Source organism: Columba livia, chromosome 25 (assembly GCF_036013475.1).
Source record: "Columba livia isolate bColLiv1 breed racing homer chromosome 25, bColLiv1.pat.W.v2, whole genome shotgun sequence".
Lineage (NCBI taxonomy): Eukaryota > Metazoa > Chordata > Aves > Columbiformes > Columbidae > Columba > Columba livia.
The window spans coordinates 4,628,709-4,646,895 of NC_088626.1; the positions used below are offsets into that span (position 1 = coordinate 4,628,709).

General features: G+C 58.9%; 2 protein-coding genes across 2 annotated transcripts; both read left to right on the forward strand.

Moving 5' to 3' along the window:
- Window positions 1-108: 108 nt before the first annotated feature.
- On the forward strand, window positions 109-12,830 carry ADD2 (adducin 2). The gene is made up of 14 exons (XM_065041117.1): window positions 109-361; window positions 1,231-1,369; window positions 2,788-2,939; window positions 5,624-5,704; window positions 5,788-5,937; window positions 6,057-6,200; window positions 6,277-6,375; window positions 7,406-7,582; window positions 7,667-7,924; window positions 8,838-8,957; window positions 9,075-9,164; window positions 9,249-9,405; window positions 9,496-9,582; window positions 10,353-12,830. The coding sequence occupies exons 1-14, from the start codon at window positions 182-184 to the stop codon at window positions 10,634-10,636; spliced, it is 2,118 nt and encodes a 705-aa protein (XP_064897189.1). The 5' UTR covers window positions 109-181; the 3' UTR covers window positions 10,637-12,830.
- Window positions 12,831-13,850: 1,020 nt separating this feature from the next.
- SNRNP27 (small nuclear ribonucleoprotein U4/U6.U5 subunit 27) lies at window positions 13,851-18,016 on the forward strand. The gene is given in 6 exon segments (XM_005513753.3): window positions 13,851-13,902; window positions 15,070-15,190; window positions 15,313-15,425; window positions 17,128-17,207; window positions 17,293-17,357; window positions 17,770-18,016. Coding segments are annotated over 6 exon segments (471 nt in total). The 5' UTR covers window positions 13,851-13,865; the 3' UTR covers window positions 17,825-18,016.
- Window positions 18,017-18,187: the final 171 nt, after the last annotated feature.

Here is an 18,187-nt window from a genome sequence, read left to right on the forward strand (position 1 = left end):
TGCTCCTGACAGCTCATCACCCGGACAGGCCAGGGCGGGGCCGCGGGGGGGGCCTTATCTGCGCCCGCAGCTGCGGCGTGTTTGGGTATTTTCGGTGGTTTCTTCGCAATCTGTATCGCGGGGGGGGGCGGGGGGGGTGACACTGTCCGTCTGTCCCTCTGTCTGTCCGTCCCACCGCAGGATGAGCGCGGCCGCCAGCCCCGAGCCCCTACCTGAGCCCCCCGGGCCCCGCTTTGGGGGGGGCTCGGCCCAGGACCCCCCCGGAGACCCCCCTGGGGATCTGCGGGCACGAAACGAGCTGCGGGGGGACGTCGGTGTCACCGAGCAGAGGAAACGGGTGACAATGATCCTGCAGAGCCCGGTGAGGAGCTCCCGGCCCCAACCTGGCCCTCCTGTCCCCAACCCCCATTCCTCTTGTCCCCAACCTGCCCTCCTGTCCCCAACCCACCTGTCCTGTCCCAAACGTGCCCCCCATCCCCAATGCATCTCACCTGTCCCTAACCCTTCCCTCCTGTCCCCAACCCCATACTCCTGTCCCCAGCCCCCACTCCTGTCCCCAACCCCTTCCCTCCGGTCCCCAACCCATCTGTCCTGTCGCCAACCTGCCCTCCCTGTCCCAAACCCTTCCCTCCTGCTGTCCCCAGCCTGGCCCCCTTGTCCCCAACCCATCTGTCCTGTCCCAAATCCAGCCCCCCTGTCCCCAAACACATCCCTCTTGTTCCCAACCCATCTGTTCTGTCCCCAACCCCGTCTTTCCTGTCCCAAATGCCACCACATGTCGGCTCAGGGCATGTCCCCACTCATCTGGTGGTGCTACTGTCACAGCTGTGCCACCAAGCTGCGGATGTCACTGCCACCAAGTCCATGGTGCTGCTGTCACCGAGTTGCCAGTGTCACCATGCCACCAACCTGGTGGTGTTGACACCAAGCCAGTGGTGCCACCAAGCTGGTGATGTTCCCAGACTGGGAACAAGAGGGATGGGCTGGGGGCAGGAGGGATGGGCTGGGGACAAGAGAGATGGGGTTGGGGACAAGCCAGTGCTGTTGCTACCACGAAGCTGGTGGTGCCGCCATCACTGTGCCACCAAGACAGCGGTGACACTTCCACCAAGCTGGTGATGCTGCTGCCACCAACCCAGCAGTGTCCCTACCCCAATGCCACCAGACGGTCCCCATTGGGTCACCGTGTCCCTTCCCCGGGAGGTGACACCAGGGGACCGCGTGTCACAGTCTTTCAGGGAGGAGCTGGAGAGCCTCATCCAGGAGCAGATGACGAAGGGGAACAACTCGTCCCACGTCTGGGCCCTGCGGCAGATCGCTGACTTCATGGCCACCACGTCCCCCGCCACCCTCCCCACCTCCCCGCTCGGTACGGCCAGGCCCACCAGGGGCTTTTGGGGGCAAAATGGAACAGTTTGGTGAAATTCTGGAGGGTTTTGCTGAATTTCTGGGGTTGTAGGTGAGAAAACATCCCCCAGGACCTTGAGGACCACCAAACGTTCATGACCGCTCAACCTCAGGGCCCACCAAAGCCTTGGGGCTACCAAACCTTTGTGGCCAGCAAATCTTAGGGGCCACCAAAACTTCGGGACAACCAAACATTTAGGGACACCAAAATTTTGTGGCCAGCAAGCCTTTGGGGCCACCAAAACCTTGAGGTCACCAAACCTTAGGGGCCACCAAAACCTTGGGGTCACCAAATCTTTGGAGCCATGAATCCTTTGGGGTCACCAAACCTTTGGGGCCACCAAAACCTCAGAGACCAGCAAAGCCTTGGGACCACCAAAACTTGGGGAAAACCAAATGTTTGAGGCCACCAAATTTTTGTGGCCACCAAAACCTTGGTGTCACCAAACCTTTCGAGCCATGAATCCTTTGGGGCCACCAAAACTTGGGGACACCCAAACGTTAGGGGCCACCAAACTTTTGTGGCAAGCAAACCTCAGGGACCACCAAAACCTTTGGAGCCACCAATCCTTTGGAGCCACCAATCCTTTGGGGCCACCAAAACTTCAGGGACCAGCAAAGCCTTGGGGACACCAAAACTTGGGGACAACCAAACTTTCGGGGCCACCAAACTTCTGTGGCCAGCAAACCTCAGGGACCACCAAAACCTTTGGGGCCACCAAACCTTTGGGGCCACCAAAACCTCAGAGACCAGCAAAGCCTTGGGACCACCAAAACTTGGGGAAAACCAAATGTTTGAGGCCACCAAATTTTTGTGGCCACCAAAACCTTGGTGTCACCAAACCTTTCGAGCCATGAATCCTTTGGGGCCACCAAAACTTGGGGACAACCAAACGTTAGGGGCCACCAAACTTTTGTGGCCAGCAAACCTCAGGGACCACCAAAGCCTTGGGGACAACCAAACACCAGGGGCCACCAAACTTTTGTGGCCAGCAAACCTCAGGGACCACCAAAACCTTTGGATCCACCAATCCTTTGGAGCCACCAATCCTTTGGGGCCACCAAAACCTCAGGGACCAGCAAAGCCTTGGGGACACCAAAACTTGGGGACAACCAAACGTTCGGGGCCACCAAACTTCTGTGGCCAGCAAACCTCAGGGACCACCAAAACCTTTGGGGCCACCAAACCTTTGGAGCCACCAAACCTTTGGAGCCACCAAGCCTTTGGGGCCACCAAAACCTTGGAGCCACCAAACCTTTGGGGCCATCAAACCCTTGGGTGTCACCAAACCCCACTCCACAACCCTCCACTCCCCACCCCTGGGAAATCCCTGTTTTTTGGGGGTGTCCCCACTGACCGGGGGGGTGTCCTGTCCCCAGGGCTGGTGGCCGTGACCCCCATCAACGACCTGCATGGGGCAGAGGGGCCGGCGCTGGCGCGGGGGGAGCGGCTGATGCGCTGCAAGGTGGGGGCTCTGCACCGCCTGCTGGACCTGTACGGGTGGGCACAGCTGGGACACGCGGCCGTCACCGTGAGCACCGGGGCGCTTGGGGGGGTCTCGGGGGAAGTTTGGGGGGGAATGGGGGCAGTTGGGGTTGTTTGGGAGGGCTGGGGGCTTTTTAGGTGGTCCTGAGGGGTTTTGGGGGAGTTTTGGGAGGGTTTTTTAAGGGGTTGAGGGCTTTAAGGGGTTTGGGGCTTTGAGGGTTTGGGGGGAGTTGGGGTTTTGGGGGTTCGGGGAGTTTACAGGGATTGGGTTTTGGGGGGGTGGGGGTGTTCTGGGGCAGTTTGGGTTTGGGGGGATCAGGTTTTGGGGTTGTTAGGGGGGTTGGAGGTTTTTAGGGGCTCTTAAGAGGGGTTGGGGGGTGAGGAGGTTTAGGGAGGCTTTTAGAAGGTGTTTTGGGGGAGTGAGGGGTTTTGGGAGGGGGTTGAGCAGTTTTGGGGGTTTTCTGGGTCAGCTGGGTTTGGGGGGTTTAGGATTTGGGGGTGGTGGTTTTGGGGCTGGGGGCAGTTGGGGTTGTTTGGGGGGGTTGGGAGTTTTGAGGGGCTCTTGAGGGGGTCCAGGGGGGATTTTGGGGGAGTTTTGGGGGGCTTTTTTAGAGGATTTGAGGGGTTTTTGGGGGGGCACTTGGTGGGTTATGAAGGATTTGGGGTCTTTTTGGGGTGGTGCTTTTGGGGTTGGGGGCTTTTTAGGCGGTCCTGAGGGATTTTGGGGGAGTTTTGGGAAGGGTTTTTAGAGGGTTGGGGGGTCAAGGGGTTGGGGGGGTGAGGAGGTTTTGGGAGGTTTCTAGAAGGTATTTTTGGGGGGTGAGGGGTTTTGGGGGGACCAGGGAGTTTACAGGGATTGAGTGTTTTGGGGGGGTTTGGGGCAGTTGGGGTTTGGAGGGATCAGGTTTTGGGGGGTGGTGGTTTTGGGGCTGGGGGCAGTTGGGGTTGTTTGGGGGGCTGGAGACTTTTGAGGGGGTCTTGAGGGGGTTCAGGGGGGATTTTGGGGGAGTTTTGAGGGGTTTTTTAGAGGATTTGAGGTTTTTTTGGGGGGAATTGGGGTGTTAGCAAGGGTTGGGGTTTTTGGGGGGAGGTGGGAGGTTTTGGGGGTTTTCTGGGGCAGCTGGGAGTTTTGGGGGGAGTTTTAGGGGCTCCTGAAGGGGCTTTTTTTTGGGGGGTGAGTATTTTGGGGCAGGTTTGGGAGGGGTTTATTAAGGGTTTGGGGGCTTTGAGGGTTTGGGGGGAGTGAGGGGTTTTGGGGGGAGTTGGGGTTTTGGGGGTTCGGGGAGTTTACAGGGGTTGGGTTTTTGGGGGGGTTTTGGGGGTGTTCTGGGGCAGTTTGGGTTTGGGGGGTTGGAGCTTTTTAGGGGGTCTTAAGAGGTTTGGGGAGTTTTGGGAGGTTATTTTAGAGGGTTTGGGTTGGTGGGGGTGAGGATTTTGGGGGGAATTGGGGTTTTTCAGGGGTTGGGGGGTTCTTTGGGGGGTTGGGATTTTGGGACACATGGGGTTTAGCAGGGGTTGTTTTTTGGGGGGGGGTTCTGTGGACTTGAGGGGCTAAGGGGGTATCAGGATTTCGGGAGGCTGTGGGTTTTGGAGTTGGGAGTTATTTGGGGGGGTTTAGGGGCAGTTGGGGGTTATTGGGGGGTCAGGTGTTTTTTGAGGGGGTCTTGAGGGGCTTGGGGGGAGCTATGGGAGGGGTTTTGGGGAATTGAGGGTGTTTTTTGGGGACTGAAGGCTTTTTAGGGTGTTGGAAGGTGTATAAGAGGGTTTGGGGGAGTTTGAGGGGTGTTTTGGGGGGTGAGGGCATTTTTAGGGGAGTTGGAGAGGTAGCAAGGGTTGTTTTTTGGGGGGATGGGAAGTTTGGGGGGGTTTCAATGGGGTTGGCCGGATTGGGATTTTGGGGGAATGGAGGGATTGGGGGTTTAGGAGTAGTTTGTGTTGTTTTGAGGGGTCTTGAGGTGTTTTGGGGGGGAGATTTTTGGGGGGTTGAGGTATTTGGGGGGCTGAGGGTTTTGGGGAGAGTTGGGTCTTTTGGGATACATTGAGATACATGGTGGTTGTTTTTTGGGGGGGAGGTTTTTGCAGGTTTCAGGGGGAATTTGGGGGATTGGGGGAGCTGGTTTTGGGGACGCTTTGGGGGGTTTGGGGGGTGAGGCTTTTTTAGGTACTTTGGGGAGATTTGGGTTTTAGGGGGGGGGATTGAGCTTGTTTTGGAGGGGGTGGAGGTTTGGGGGACAGGTTCTTTTGGGGGGGATTGAGGGAATTTTGGGGTTGATTGGGGGGATTTAGTGGAGTTGGAGGCTTGGGGGGGTTGAGCGATTTGGGGGTGTCAGAGTTTGGGGGGGTTATTTTGGGGAGGTTTGGGGGGTTTGAGGTTCTTTGTTTGGAGTTCTGGTGGGTTTTGGGGGGGGTTGGAGGAGTTGGGGTTTTTTGGGGGGTTGGGGTTGTTTGGGGGGGTTGGAGGGTTGAGGTTGTTTTGGGGGGGGCTGAGAGTTTTGTGGGTGTCGGGAGTTTTTTGGCTGGTTTTGGGGGGGTCAAAGGGGTTGTGGTTATTTGGGGGGGTTGGAGTATCTTGGGGGTGTGTTGTTTTTTGGGGGGGAATTGTGGGTGAGTGGAGCTTTTCTGACGGTTGTTTTTTTGGGGGGATCTTTGGGAAGGGGGTAGTTTTTCAGGGCGGGGGGGGGGTGTGTGTTTTGTAACGCATTTATTCTCTATTTCTGCCCCCCCGCACAGCTGCGGGTCAGCAAGGAGCAGGAGCACTTCTTGGTGGCCCCGCAGGGCCTGGCGTGCAGCGAGGTGACAGCAGCCAGTCTGGTGAGCCGCGGCCCCCCAAAAAACCCCCCCACACCCCCGGCAGGGGGGACACCCCTCAGCTCTGACCCCCCCCGGCCCCCCAGGTGAAGGTGAACGTGCTGGGGGCCGTGGTGGAGCCGGGCAGCACCGGCTTCTCCCCCGACACCCGCAGCTTCGGCCTCCACGCCGCCATCTACGCCGCGCGGCCCGACGCCCGCTGCATCATCCACCTGCACACGCCGGCCACGGCTGCCGTAAGACGGGGGGAAACAGGGGTGTTTTGGTGGGGAAAGCGTGTTCTTTTTGGGGGGAATGGGATTTTTGGGGTGGGGGTGTTTGTTTGTTAGGCTGGGGGTGTCACGTCCCGCCACAGGTGTCGGCCATGCGCTGCGGGCTGCTGCCCATCTCCCGCCCCGCGCTGCTGCTGGGAGACGTCGCCTACTTCGATTTCCACGGGGAGGTGGAGGATGAAGCCGATCGGGTCGAGCTGCAGAAATCCCTCGGCCCCACCTGTAAGGTGAGGGGACGGGGATGTTTGTGTGTGTATGTGTGTGCCTGTCCCCTCCTTGTCCCGCTGATGCTGGGTGCCGCAGATCCTGGTGCTGCGCAACCACGGGGCGCTGGCGCTGGGCGACACGGCCGAGGAGGCGTTTTACAGCATCTTCCACCTGCAGGCAGCCTGTGAGATCCAGGTGAGCGCCCGGGGCGTGCGGTGGGCTGTGCAATGGGCTGGGCACGGCTCGGCTGCCGGGGGGGCTCCGGGAATCAGCACTGAGCTGGGAATGGCCTCGGCTGCCGGCACCGCGTCCCCAGAGCTGCATGAGCTGGGACAGGTCTCTGCTGCCAATACATTGATCTGAGACCACGCACTGAGCTGTGCCAGGTCTCTGCTGTAAATACATTGATCTCAGACCATGCACTGAGTTGTGCTGAGTCTCTGTAGCCAATATGTTGATCTCAGACCATGCACTGAGCTCCACCAGGTCTCTGCAGCCAATATATTGATCTGAGACCATGCACTGAGCTGTGCCAGGTCTCTGCTGCCCATACATCGATCTCAGACCATGCACTGAGTTGTGCTGGGTCTCTGCAGCCAATATATTGATCTCAGACCATGCACTGAGCTGTGACAGGTTTCTGGTGACAGTACATTGATCTGAGACCATACACTGAGCTGTGCCAGGTCTCTGCTGCCAATATATTGATCTCAGACCATGCACTGAGCTCTACCAGGTCTCTGCAGCCAATATATTGATCTGAGACCGTGCACTGAGCTGTGCCAGGTCTCTGCTGTAAATTCATTGATCTCAGACCATGCACTGAGTTGTGCTGAGTCTCTGCAGCCAATATATTGATCTGAGATGATGCACTGAGCTGTGCCAGGTCTCTGCTGCCAATACATTGATCTGAGACCGTGCACTGAGCTGTGCCAGGTCTCTGCTGTAAATACATTGATCTCAGACCATGCACTGAGTTGTGCTGAGTCTCTGCAGCCAATATGTTGATCTCAGACCATGCACTGAGCTCCACCAGGTCTCTGCAGCCAATATATTGATCTGAGACAGTGCACCGAGCTGCACCAGGTCTCTGCTGCCAATATATTGATCTGAGATGGTGCACCGAGCTGCGCCAGGTCTCTGCGGACAGCGCGCTGCCCGGCTTGGACACACCGGCGCAGCCGCAGGACCATTTGGCTGCACTGTTTGCTTCTCCCCGGCACAGGTGTCGGCGCTGGCGAGCGCGGGCGGCGCCGAGAACCTGATCGTGCTGGAGCGCACCAAGCACCGGCCGCACGAGGTGGGCTCGGTGCGCTGGGCCGGCAGCACCTTCGGGCCCATGCAGAAGAGCCGCCTGGGCGAGCACGAGTTTGAGGCCCTGATGAGGATGCTGGACAACCTGGTGAGCACCAAAACCTCAGCGATTTCCCCCAAAGTACACAATAAACCCTTTTTTTTTCACCCTGGGTGCCCTCTGCCTTCCCAGGGTTACCGCACGGGCTACACCTACCGCTACCCCTTCGTGCAAGAGAAGAGCAAACCCAAGAGCGACGTGCTGATCCCCGCCACCGTGACGGCCTTCGTGTTCGAGGAGGAGCCGGCGCCGGTGCCGGCGCTGCGGCAGCACGCGCAGAAGCAGCAGAAGGAGAAGACGCGGTGGCTCAACACCCCCAACACCTACCTGAGGGTCAACGTGGCCGAGGAGCCGCAGGGCAGCGCCGGCAGCCAGAGGACCAAGACAACGGTGAGGGGCGGCCCAGGGGTCCGTTTGGGAAGGGGTTTGGCTCAGGGAATTCGGGTACCAAAGGGGGGATGTGCGGGATGTTCTTGAGGCCGCCAAAATGAGGTGCGGTGACACCCAGGGAGGATCCAGAGCTGCGAAACGCTTCGTTCAGTGCGTTTATTGAACATGAGTTTCCTTTCTTCCTCTATTCCCAAACTAATAATATTTATTTTAAATTCCCACCGCCCCAGCCCAGCAGGCCGAGCACCACAGGCTTTATTGGGGTCTCCCCTCTATGTAACACACACAGAGGGGAGACCCCAATAATGTAACACACATTTATTGGGTTCTCCTCTATAAGTAACACATGTTTATTGGGGTCTTTTCTCTATGTAACACAGTTATTGGGGCCTCCCTCTATGTAACACACATATTTTGGGGTCTCCCTCCATGTAACACACATTCATTGGGGTTTCCTCTCTATATAACACACATTTATTGGGGTCTCCCTCCATGTAACACACATTAATTGGGGTCTCCTCTCTATGTAACACACATTCACTGGGGTCTACCCTCCATGTAACACACATTTATCGGGGTCTCCCTCTATGTAACACACAATTATTTGGGCTTCCCTCTAAGCAACACACATTTATTGGGGCCTCCCCTCCATGTAACACACATTTATAGGGGCCTCCCTCTATATAACACACATTTAATGGGGTCTCCCTCTATGTAACACATGTTTATCAGGGTCTCCTCTCTATATAACACACATTTATCAGGGTCTCCCCTCCATGTAACATACATTTATCAGGGTCTCCTCTCCCTGTAACACACACTTATCGGGGTCTCCTCTCTCTATAACACACACTTATCGGGGTCTCCTCTCCCCACAACATGTATTTACGGGGGTTTTCTCTGCGCCATGCAGTGGCTGAAAGCAGACGAGGTGGAGAAAGGCAGCAGCGGGACCCCCATCCGCATCGAGAACCCCAACCAGTTCGTGCCGCTCTACACGGACCCGCAGGAGGTGCTGGAGATGCGGAACAAGGTCCGGTCCCGTGGTCCCATCCCCAAAACCCCCGCAGTGTTGTGGCATGGGGTCCCCATCGACCCCAGGGCTCGGGGGGGGGGTTTCTCTGTTCTCCCCTCCCATCTCGCCCCCCAGATCCGGGAGCAAAACCGGCAGGAGGTGAAGTCGGCGGGGCCGCAGTCACAGGTCCTGGCCAGCGTCATCGCCGAGAGCAGCCGCAGCCCCGTACGTCTCCCCTGTACCCCCAACCTGGCCACCCAGCACCCCAACCCACAGCGGGGTGACACCACACCGGGGGGGCTGTTTCAGTCCACAGAGAGTCACCTGGGGGACGCAGAGGCTAAAGAGGCATCGCGGGAGGAGGGACCCCCTGAACCGGAGCCCCCCAACCCCTTCAGCCAACTGACGGACCAGGAGCTGGAGGAGTACAAGCGCGAGGTGGAGCGCAAAAAGCTGGGGCTGCAGGGTAGGAGGGGAATGGGGGGCCCTCACCACAAATTCCACACTTGGGGGGTGCCCCACGGACCCCAGGGCCAGCGCGTGTCTCTGCCTACAGGTGACAAGGACGTTGCGGCAGAGGAGACCCCGGTTGCACCCCCCAAATCGCCCCCGGCCGCCCCGCCGCCCACGGAGCCCTTGGAGGGTGAGTGTGTCACCCCCAGGGACAAAGAGAAGGGGCTGCAGTGCCAAACCCGCTGAAAGACAGAAAAACATCACCCCCCGTGTCCCTCTGCCCCCTGGGGGGTCCCCATGCCAATGGGGGTTCACACCACGATGGCACCGAAGCCACCGCTTGGTGTGAATGTCACAGCAGGACGTGAGTGTCCAGCGGTGGCTTTGGCAGGGGACACCCCTGTCCCTCTCCCAGCACACCGGGGCTGCAACGTTCCCATTGTTATACACCCCAAAGCGCAAATTTGTCACCCCCCAAACCGCGGCGGGTATTGGGGGGGGCAGGCGCGCGGCTTCTGGCTTTTCATCGTGTCTCATGGTGTTTGTCTGTCTGTCTCCACAACGTCTCCCTGTCTCTCCCCTCCACGCGTGGCTGTGGCCCCAGGAGTCCCCTCTGAGTCCTTGTCACCGTAGTAAGTACGGAGAGGCCGGGACGAGGGACGTGGCCACCGCGCTGGGGTGTCCCCACTCCCTGTCCCGGCTCACAGCAGGAAACCCCCGTGTCACCTCGTTTTCTTTGCCACCCGCTTTAATTTGCCCCGTGCTGCCCCATCCCGCTCTCATCCCACCGCCGCTCGTTCTGCGGGGACGGGGGGAGCTCAGGAACACAGGAGGGGGACAAATCCCGGCGTTTTCCATCCACGGGGGCCAAATCCGCCTCCTGCCTGGGTCAAACTGGTGCCTTGCGGGGGGGTTAAACCTCCAGCCCCAGTGTCACCACTCCCCTGTCCCCTTGCCAAGGTGACAAGAAGGCAGACGGTGGCCAAGCGCCGGGTGACACCGAGGAGCCACCAGCCGTGAACGGGAAGGACGAGGAACCGAGCACCGAGGAGAGCAAAGGTGGGGGGCAGCCGACTGCCCCCCCCAGCACCGACACGGAGACCCCCAAGGAGAAGGAGACGGTGACCAGCAGCCCCGTGTCCCCCGAGGGGTCACCCTCCAAATCACCCTCCAAGAAGAAGAAGAAATTCCGGACCCCGTCTTTCCTGAAAAAAGGCAAAAAGAAGGAAAAGATCGAAGCTTGAGGCTCCGGAGGGACAAGCCGCAGCCCCGCACCCCGGAGACGCGTCGCGTTCTGGGCATGAGGCACCTCGCCCCTTGTCACCCGCTTCTGGCGGCCGTCACCGAGCTCACGAGACGATCGTGGCCTCATTTGCCACTGTCACCTCCCTCCTCTCCCGCACCCAGGCTGAGAGTTTGATTCCTTCCCCACCCGCCGCTTGCAGATCCCTTGAGAAACGCGGGGCACAGCTCGGATCGCTTGGTTTGAGGAAGAAAAAGGTGTTTTTGTTGTTATTTATTATTTTTTACCTCGTGTTTCAAGCTCTGCTGCACTGGCGCTGGCTTCACCCCAGGGAAAACTGTTGGAAACGGGATCAAGCGGGACAGGGGAGGGATCGTGATCCTGGGCGTTTTTCCTTCCCGGATTGTCACCGTCTTGTCCCCGGGTTGGAGAGCCGCTTTGTCCCCTTGTCCCGGTGCCACCGTCTCACACGTTCACAGGACGAGCAGGATCTGGGACAGCTCGCGCCGCACCGCACGCACCGCACCTGGCAAGGGAGAAGCAAAAAGCCTCTCCGGGAAGATTTTGTGTTATTTAAAACTGAGCAAAACTCCACTCACTAAGTGCTACTTCGGGACGAACACGTGCTGCCAACTCACGCCAGGCACTGCCACCACCGCAGCCCCATCCGCCAGCCACGCCGGATCGCGGCTTTTCCCTGGCACGCGTTTCAAATCCTCCAAACGGCGACAAAACCATCGTTACAACCTCCCAGCAACACCCATTTGCCCCAGCGCTGGGATTTGGGGCACAAAACCAATGGGTTTGCCATCCTGGGGTGCTGGCCCCAAATGTGCCCGTGGGGACCCCCAGAATGTTCCCCTGAGGGCTCGGGGTTTTCTCACCCCAAATATGATTTTCCCACACGCTACCCCCGTGTTTTTGAAGCCTTTTTGCTGCTGTGAGGCAGCTCTTGGGTTTTGTTTTCCCATCTGGAAGAGCAGAAAGGCCGTGGGCCAGGCGGCAGCTTTGGGGGCAGCGAGAACACGGGGTGCGGGCAGGGAAAGGGGGTGCAGGCAGGTGGAAGGGAGGAGGTTTGCAGACACAGGCAGGGCTGTGATTTGGAGCGTGCCAGGCAAATTCTGCATCAAATAGTTAAAATGTCACAAGTTGTTAAAAATCACACAAATCCACACCTGGCTGGGGTTTCCCCAGAACCCACCTCAGCCCGGTTTTTGGGGGGAACGTTTGACCTGCCCGATGTCCCCCCTGAGCTCCAATTCCCCATCGCCCTCCCGCAACGCCCAGGGGGACCCTGAGCCCCCAAATTCCCGCCCAGCCCCCGCGTTCCGTGTCCGTTCACCCCCAAGACGCAAACCGCAGCTCCGCACCCGCTTCCCACGGGCCGGCGTTTACTGCCACGGATTTTCAGGCTTTTTGAGGCCGTTTTTGTCACCTCGCCTGTCCCCCCCGAGCAACCCAGGCCGGGAAAGCCGTGGCACGGTCATTCCTGGGGCGATTCCCTGAATTCCAACACTGCCGCTCGCCCCACCGGCCCGGCCGGCGCTGCCTTTGTCCCCAGGGGTTTGGTGACCCTGAGGAATGGGGTCTTTGCGGAGGAGACGGGGATTTATTTCCCCCCATGGAAGTTCAGGGTGCATTTGGCATCTCTTACAGTGCAGGGAAGTGGAGAAACCGGTGCAGGCGCAGGGAGGAAGGTGCAAACAGCCACAGTGACACAAGTCCTTGATGCTTGGCTAGAAACAAAGATATGAGGGGTCACACTGACACCACAACTCCCCCATTTTTCAGGCACCTGAGTAACTCCGGATCACCGTCCCCCTCTCCTCGGGCAGCGTTTCACCCACTGTTCACAGGCAGGATCCCGCTCGCTGCTGCTTCTCCCCCCTTTTTGGGTTTTCCACAGGGAAACAGGGACGTGGTCCCGGGAATTGCGGATCCGCCGCCCCAGCACTCGTCGCTCTCCGTATCTGAAACAAGAGCATCCAGATTTCCATCTTCACGAGTTCACCGGGACTCGGTGCCTGTTTGGAGGGCGCTGGCAACAGGGCGGCTGCCAAACCCCCACGGAGCGGGACCAGGACCACGAGGTTCTGCCGCCCTGGGGCTGTGGCTGGGGGGGGAGGGGACCGTGGGGGTGACAATGGGCATTGGGGAACCCTGTGTGTAAATAAACCCGAGTTTGGCACCTGGCAGCGCTGTGCGGTGAGGGGCGAGGGGTGGCACAGGCTCCATGGGGCTGGGGATGGGGCTGAGCCTGGGCCAGGGGCTGGGACTCAGGTTGGGGCTGCGGTTGAGCCTGGGCCTGAGGCTGGTGCTGAGCCTGGGCTGGGCCTGGCACTGGAATCACAGAATCCCAGGATGTGAGGGGCTGGAAGGGACCTGGCAAGCTCATCCAGTGCAATCCCCCCATGGAGCAGGAACACCCAGATGAGGTTACACAGGAAGGTGTCCAGGCGGGTTGGAATGTCTGCACAGAAGGAGACTCCACAACCCCCTGGGCAGCCTGGGCCAGGCTCTGCCACCCTCACCAGGAACAAGTTTCTTCTCAGTTTAAGTGGAACCTCTTGTGTTCCAGTTTGAACCCATTACCCCTTGTCCTGTCACTGGTTGTCACCCAGAAAAGCCTGGCTCCATCCTCCTGACACTCCCCCTTTAGATATCTGGAAACATGAATGAGTCCCCCCTCAGTCTCCTCTTGTCCAGCTCCAGAGCCCCAGCTCCCTCAGCCTTTCCTCACCCGGGAGATGCTCCACTCCCTTCAGCATCTTTGTTGCCCTGCGCTGGACTCTCTGCAGCAGTTCCCTGTCCTGCTGGAACTGAGGGGCCACAGCTGGACACAATATTCCAGGTGTGGTCTCCCCAGGGCAGAGCAGAGGGGCAGGAGAACCTCTCTGACCTACTGACCACCCCCTTCTAACCCACCCCAGGTACCGTTGGTCCCTTTCCCCCACACTGCTCTCCAACAGCTCGTTCCCAACTTGAACTGGGGTTGTTCCTGCCCAGATTCAACACTCCACACTTGCCTGGGTCTGAGCCTGGCCGTGGGTACCACAGCCCCGCCGAGGGGGCGGCCGGCAGGGGGTGGTTCAGCTGCCCCCGGCCCGTGTTCGCTGCGGAACCAAATCGCGATGGCGCCGGGGCCGGACCGGGGAGAGGAGGGCGGTGGGGCCGGAAGTGTGAGGCGCGAGGGGCCGAGCGGCCGGAAGTGCGGGCGCTGAGGGGCGGCTATGGGCCGCAGCCGCTCCCGGTCACCGCCGAGGCGGGGTGAGGAGAGACCGGGCGGGATGGGAGGGGCGAGGGGAGACCCGGGAGAGCCGGGGGGCGGGGCTGCGCGGAGCGGGAAGAGGCACCGCGGCCTTGGGGGACAAGCTGGGGCACAGACCCGGGCGGGGGGACAGACCTTCACCTCAGGGCTCTGAATGGCGGCCCCGGGTTGGCGGGATCACCTCATGAAAACCCGTGAGGTGCTGGAGCGAGTTGAGAGAAGGGAACGGAGCTGGTGAGGGGCTGGAGCACAAGTGTGATGGAGCGGCTGAGGGACCTGGGGGTTCAGCTGGAGAACAGGAGCTGAGGGGAGACCTTCTGATCTCTGAACTGCCTGAAAGGAGCTTGGAGCCAGGGGGGTCGGGCTCTGCTCCCCAGGAACAAGCGCCAGGAGCAGAGGAAACGGCCTCAAGTTGCGCCAGGGGAGGTTGAGGTTGGATGTGGGGAACAATTTCTTCCCCAAAGGGCTGTGGGGCATTGGAACAGGCTGCCCAGGGCAGTGCTGGAGTCACCATCCCTGGAGGGCTGGACAGACGGACATGAGGTTCTCAGGACATGGGGCAGTGCCGGGGTGGGTTATGGGTGGACTCGGTGAGCTCAAGGGGCTTTTCCAACCAAAATGATTCTGTGATTCCTCCTCCCGCACGCGGGCTCCCACCCCCCTGCACCCACCTCAGCTATTCAGGGCCTGATCTGCCAACAGGTTGCTCACCCAACTCCCAGTCAAAAGGATTTTCCTGCTTCTTTTCCCATTTCTTTGGGTGCTCAGGGGACCTTTGTGCCCATCCTGGAGGGATCGGGGTGATGGGGCAGGAAAGGAGGCACAAGATCCCCACAACACTCTTGTCTCTGACTTGGAGCCCAGAAGGCTGCATCAAAAGAAGAAATTCAATGAATTGTTGGCCCTGAGGGTGGTGAGAGCCTGGCCCAGGTACCCAGAGAGGTGGTAGATGAACCATCCCTGGAGACATCCCAGGCCGGGCTGGATGGGGCTCTGAGCAACCTGAGCTGTTGAACATGTCCCTGCTCATTGAGGTCATCAATGAGCTCAAAACGTCCCTTCCAACCCAATTCTGTGACTCGGGTGTCACAGAGCGGGTGGGATTTTAAATGACAAAGGGCTATGAGGACGCAGCCACTAACCCAGCGCTTTGTCTCCCCGAGCAGAGCGCCGGCGGTCGCGCTCGACCTCCCGCGAGCGGGAGAGACGGCGCCGGGAGTGATCGCGCTCCCGGGACAGGGACCGGAGGAGGAGCCGCTCACGCTCCCCGCACCGGCGGCGATCCAGGTGAGCGGCACAGACACCGGGATGGAATGGAGGCCGTTTTGGGGACTTGTTAATGCTGTCACACTGTCTGAGGTGACATTAGAGCTGGGAGGGCACAAACCGCCCCGCGTTCTTACTGTCAGGTCGCCGAGACGGCACCGATCGAGCTCATCCTCCCCGCCGCGGCTGAAGGAGCGACGGGACGAGGAGAAGAAGGAGATCAAGGATTCCAAAGGCAAAGAGCGACAGATCACAGGTGAGGGGGGGATTTGCCTCCCTAAGTTCATCTTGGGTTCCCCACCCCCCAAAAAATGCCTCAAACTACTCCAAACCCTCTAATAAACCTCCCCAAACCCTCCAAAATCCTCCCATAACTCCCCCCCCAAGCTCCTCAAGACCCCCTCAAAAGCCACTCAACCTCCCAATAGCCCCAACTGCCCCTAAACCCCCCCAAATAACTCCCAACCCTTCCAACTCCCCCAACTCCAAAACCCGCAGTCCCCAGAATCCTGATACTCCCTTAACCCCCCAAGGCCCCCAGAAACCACAAAAAAAACCCAACCCCTGCTAAACTCCCAAGACCCCCATGTCTCCCAAAATCCCAACACCCCAAAGAACCCCAAAGAACCCCTGAAAAACCCCAATTCCCCCCCAAAACCCTCACCCACACCAACCCAAACCCTCTAAAAAAACCTCCCAAAACTCCCCAAACCTACTAAGACCCCCTAAAAAGCCTCAACCCCCCCAAAAAAACCCAACTGCCCCCAACCACAAAGCCATCTGGGCTGTCCCAGCTCCTTTGGCCACCTCCTGTGTCCTCAAAGCCACCCCGTGTGCCACCTCATGTGTCCCAGCTCCTTCTGCCTCCTCCTGTGTCCCCAAAGCCACTTGGGGTGTCCCAGGTCCTTCTGCTACGTCCCATGCCCCCATGTGCCACCCCATGTGTCCCAGCTCCTTCTGCCACCTCTTGTGTCCCCAAAGCCATCCCATGTGTCCCAGCTCCTTCTGCCACCTCCTGTGTCCCCAAAGCCATCCCGTGTGTCCCAGCTCCTTCTGCCACTTCTTTTGACCCCCCAAAAGCCACTCGGGGTGTCCCAGCTCCTTCTGCTATTTCCTGTGACCCCCCCAAAGCCACCTGGGGTGTCCCAGGTCCTTCTGCTACGTCCCATGCCCCCATGTGCCACCCCATGTGTCCCAGCTCCTTCTGCCACCTCCTGTGTCCCCAAAGCCATCCCGTGTGTCCCAGCCCCTTCTGCCACTTCTTTTGACCCCCCAAAAGCCACTTGGGGTGTCCCAGGTCCTTCTGCTACGTCCCATGCGCCCATGTGCCACCCCTTGTGTCCCAGTTCCTTCTGCCACCTCCTGTGTCCCCAAAGCCACCCCGTGTGTCCCAGGTCCTTCTCCTACGTCCCATGCCCCCATGTGCCACCCCATGTGTCCCAGCTCCTTCTGCCACCTCCTGTGTCCCCAAAGCCACCCCATGTGTCCCAGCTCCTTCTGCCACTTCTTTTGACCCCCCAAAAGCCACTCGGGGTGTCCCAGCTCCTTCTGCCATTTCCTGTGGCCCCCCAAAAGCCACCTGGGGTGTCCCAGGTCCTTCTGCTACGTCCCATGCCCCCATGTGCCACCCCATGTGTCCCAGCTCCTTCTGCCACTGCCTGTGATCCCCCCAAAGCCACTCGGGGTGTCCCAGGTCCTTCTGCCACTTCTTTTGACCCCCCATAAGCCACTCGGGGTGTCCCAGGTCCTTCTGCCACTGCCTGTGATCCCCCAAAAGCCACTCGGGGTGTCCCAGGTCCCTCTGCCACTTCTTTCGACCCCCCAAAAGCCACTCGGGGTGTCCCAGCTCCTTCTGGCACCTCCTGTGTCCCAGGGACACCCAGGGGCTCATTTCAGATATTTTTGGCAAATCCCAACATCTCCTTTTACCAAACTCCTTCGTTTTGTCGCCGCGGCAGAGGAGGATTTGCAGGGCAAGACTGAGGAGGAGATCGAGATGATGAAGACGATGGGATTCGCCTCCTTCGACACGACGAAGGTGAGCGCGGCTCGGCCTCCCGCAGCCCTGCCCTTTTTGGGGACAATCCGCTGAGTTTTGGGACCCTTTTCTTCGTGTCTTTCAGGGGAAGAAGGTGGACGGCGCCGCCAACGCCTACGCCATCAACGTGTCCCAGAAGAGGAAGTACAGGTTGGTGCCAAGCCCATTTTTCTGATGAAAAGTGTTTTTGTGACGAAATAACGTGTTGCGGAGGAAACTCCGCAGCCACGGGGGTGATGGGCTTTGTGGGCCTTGGGAAACAGCGACATTTGGGGTTTTTTGGGTCAAAAAGACGTGAGATGCCTCCGTTTTCTCCTGGAAACGGTGAAATTAGATGAGTGGAAGAGCTGGGGTGTGCGGGTTTATTACCAAAAACCCCACTCAGTTTGTTAATTAAGCTCCTTTTTTAATGAAGATTTGAGCGTTCGGCTCAGACGGGCTCTGGCTCCAGGGTCCCCGAACCCCCCGAGACGCCGCCGGTTGATGCGAATCCGCGGGGAATTGGGTTCGCTCGGGGGGGTTTGGGGTATTTTGGGGGGTTAATCCGGTTCCCCCCCCCCAGGCAATACATGAACCGCAAAGGAGGGTTCAACCGGCCCCTGGATTTCATCGCCTGAGGGATCCCCCGGGATCCCCCCGCCCCGAGACCGGATCCCAGGCAAATTGGGGTTCTTCCCGGCGACCCCCCCGAGTGGGTACGAGCCACTGGATCTTTGATTTATTTGTATTTGTACAATTTCCCGTGGGATTTCGTTGTATTTTTCTTGTTTCCCCGTTATAATAAAACCCTGTGTATATTTTTCCTATTATTTTATTCCCTATTATTTTATTTCCTATGATTTTATTCACCCAGGACCTTCCGCCCCAACCCCCCACCCGGTTCCCACATCACTCAAATACATAGAAGTTTATAAAACCAATTAAACCACGTGTGGCTCTGCCCATTTGGGGCCTTTTGTTGAAAAAAACCCCACTTTTTC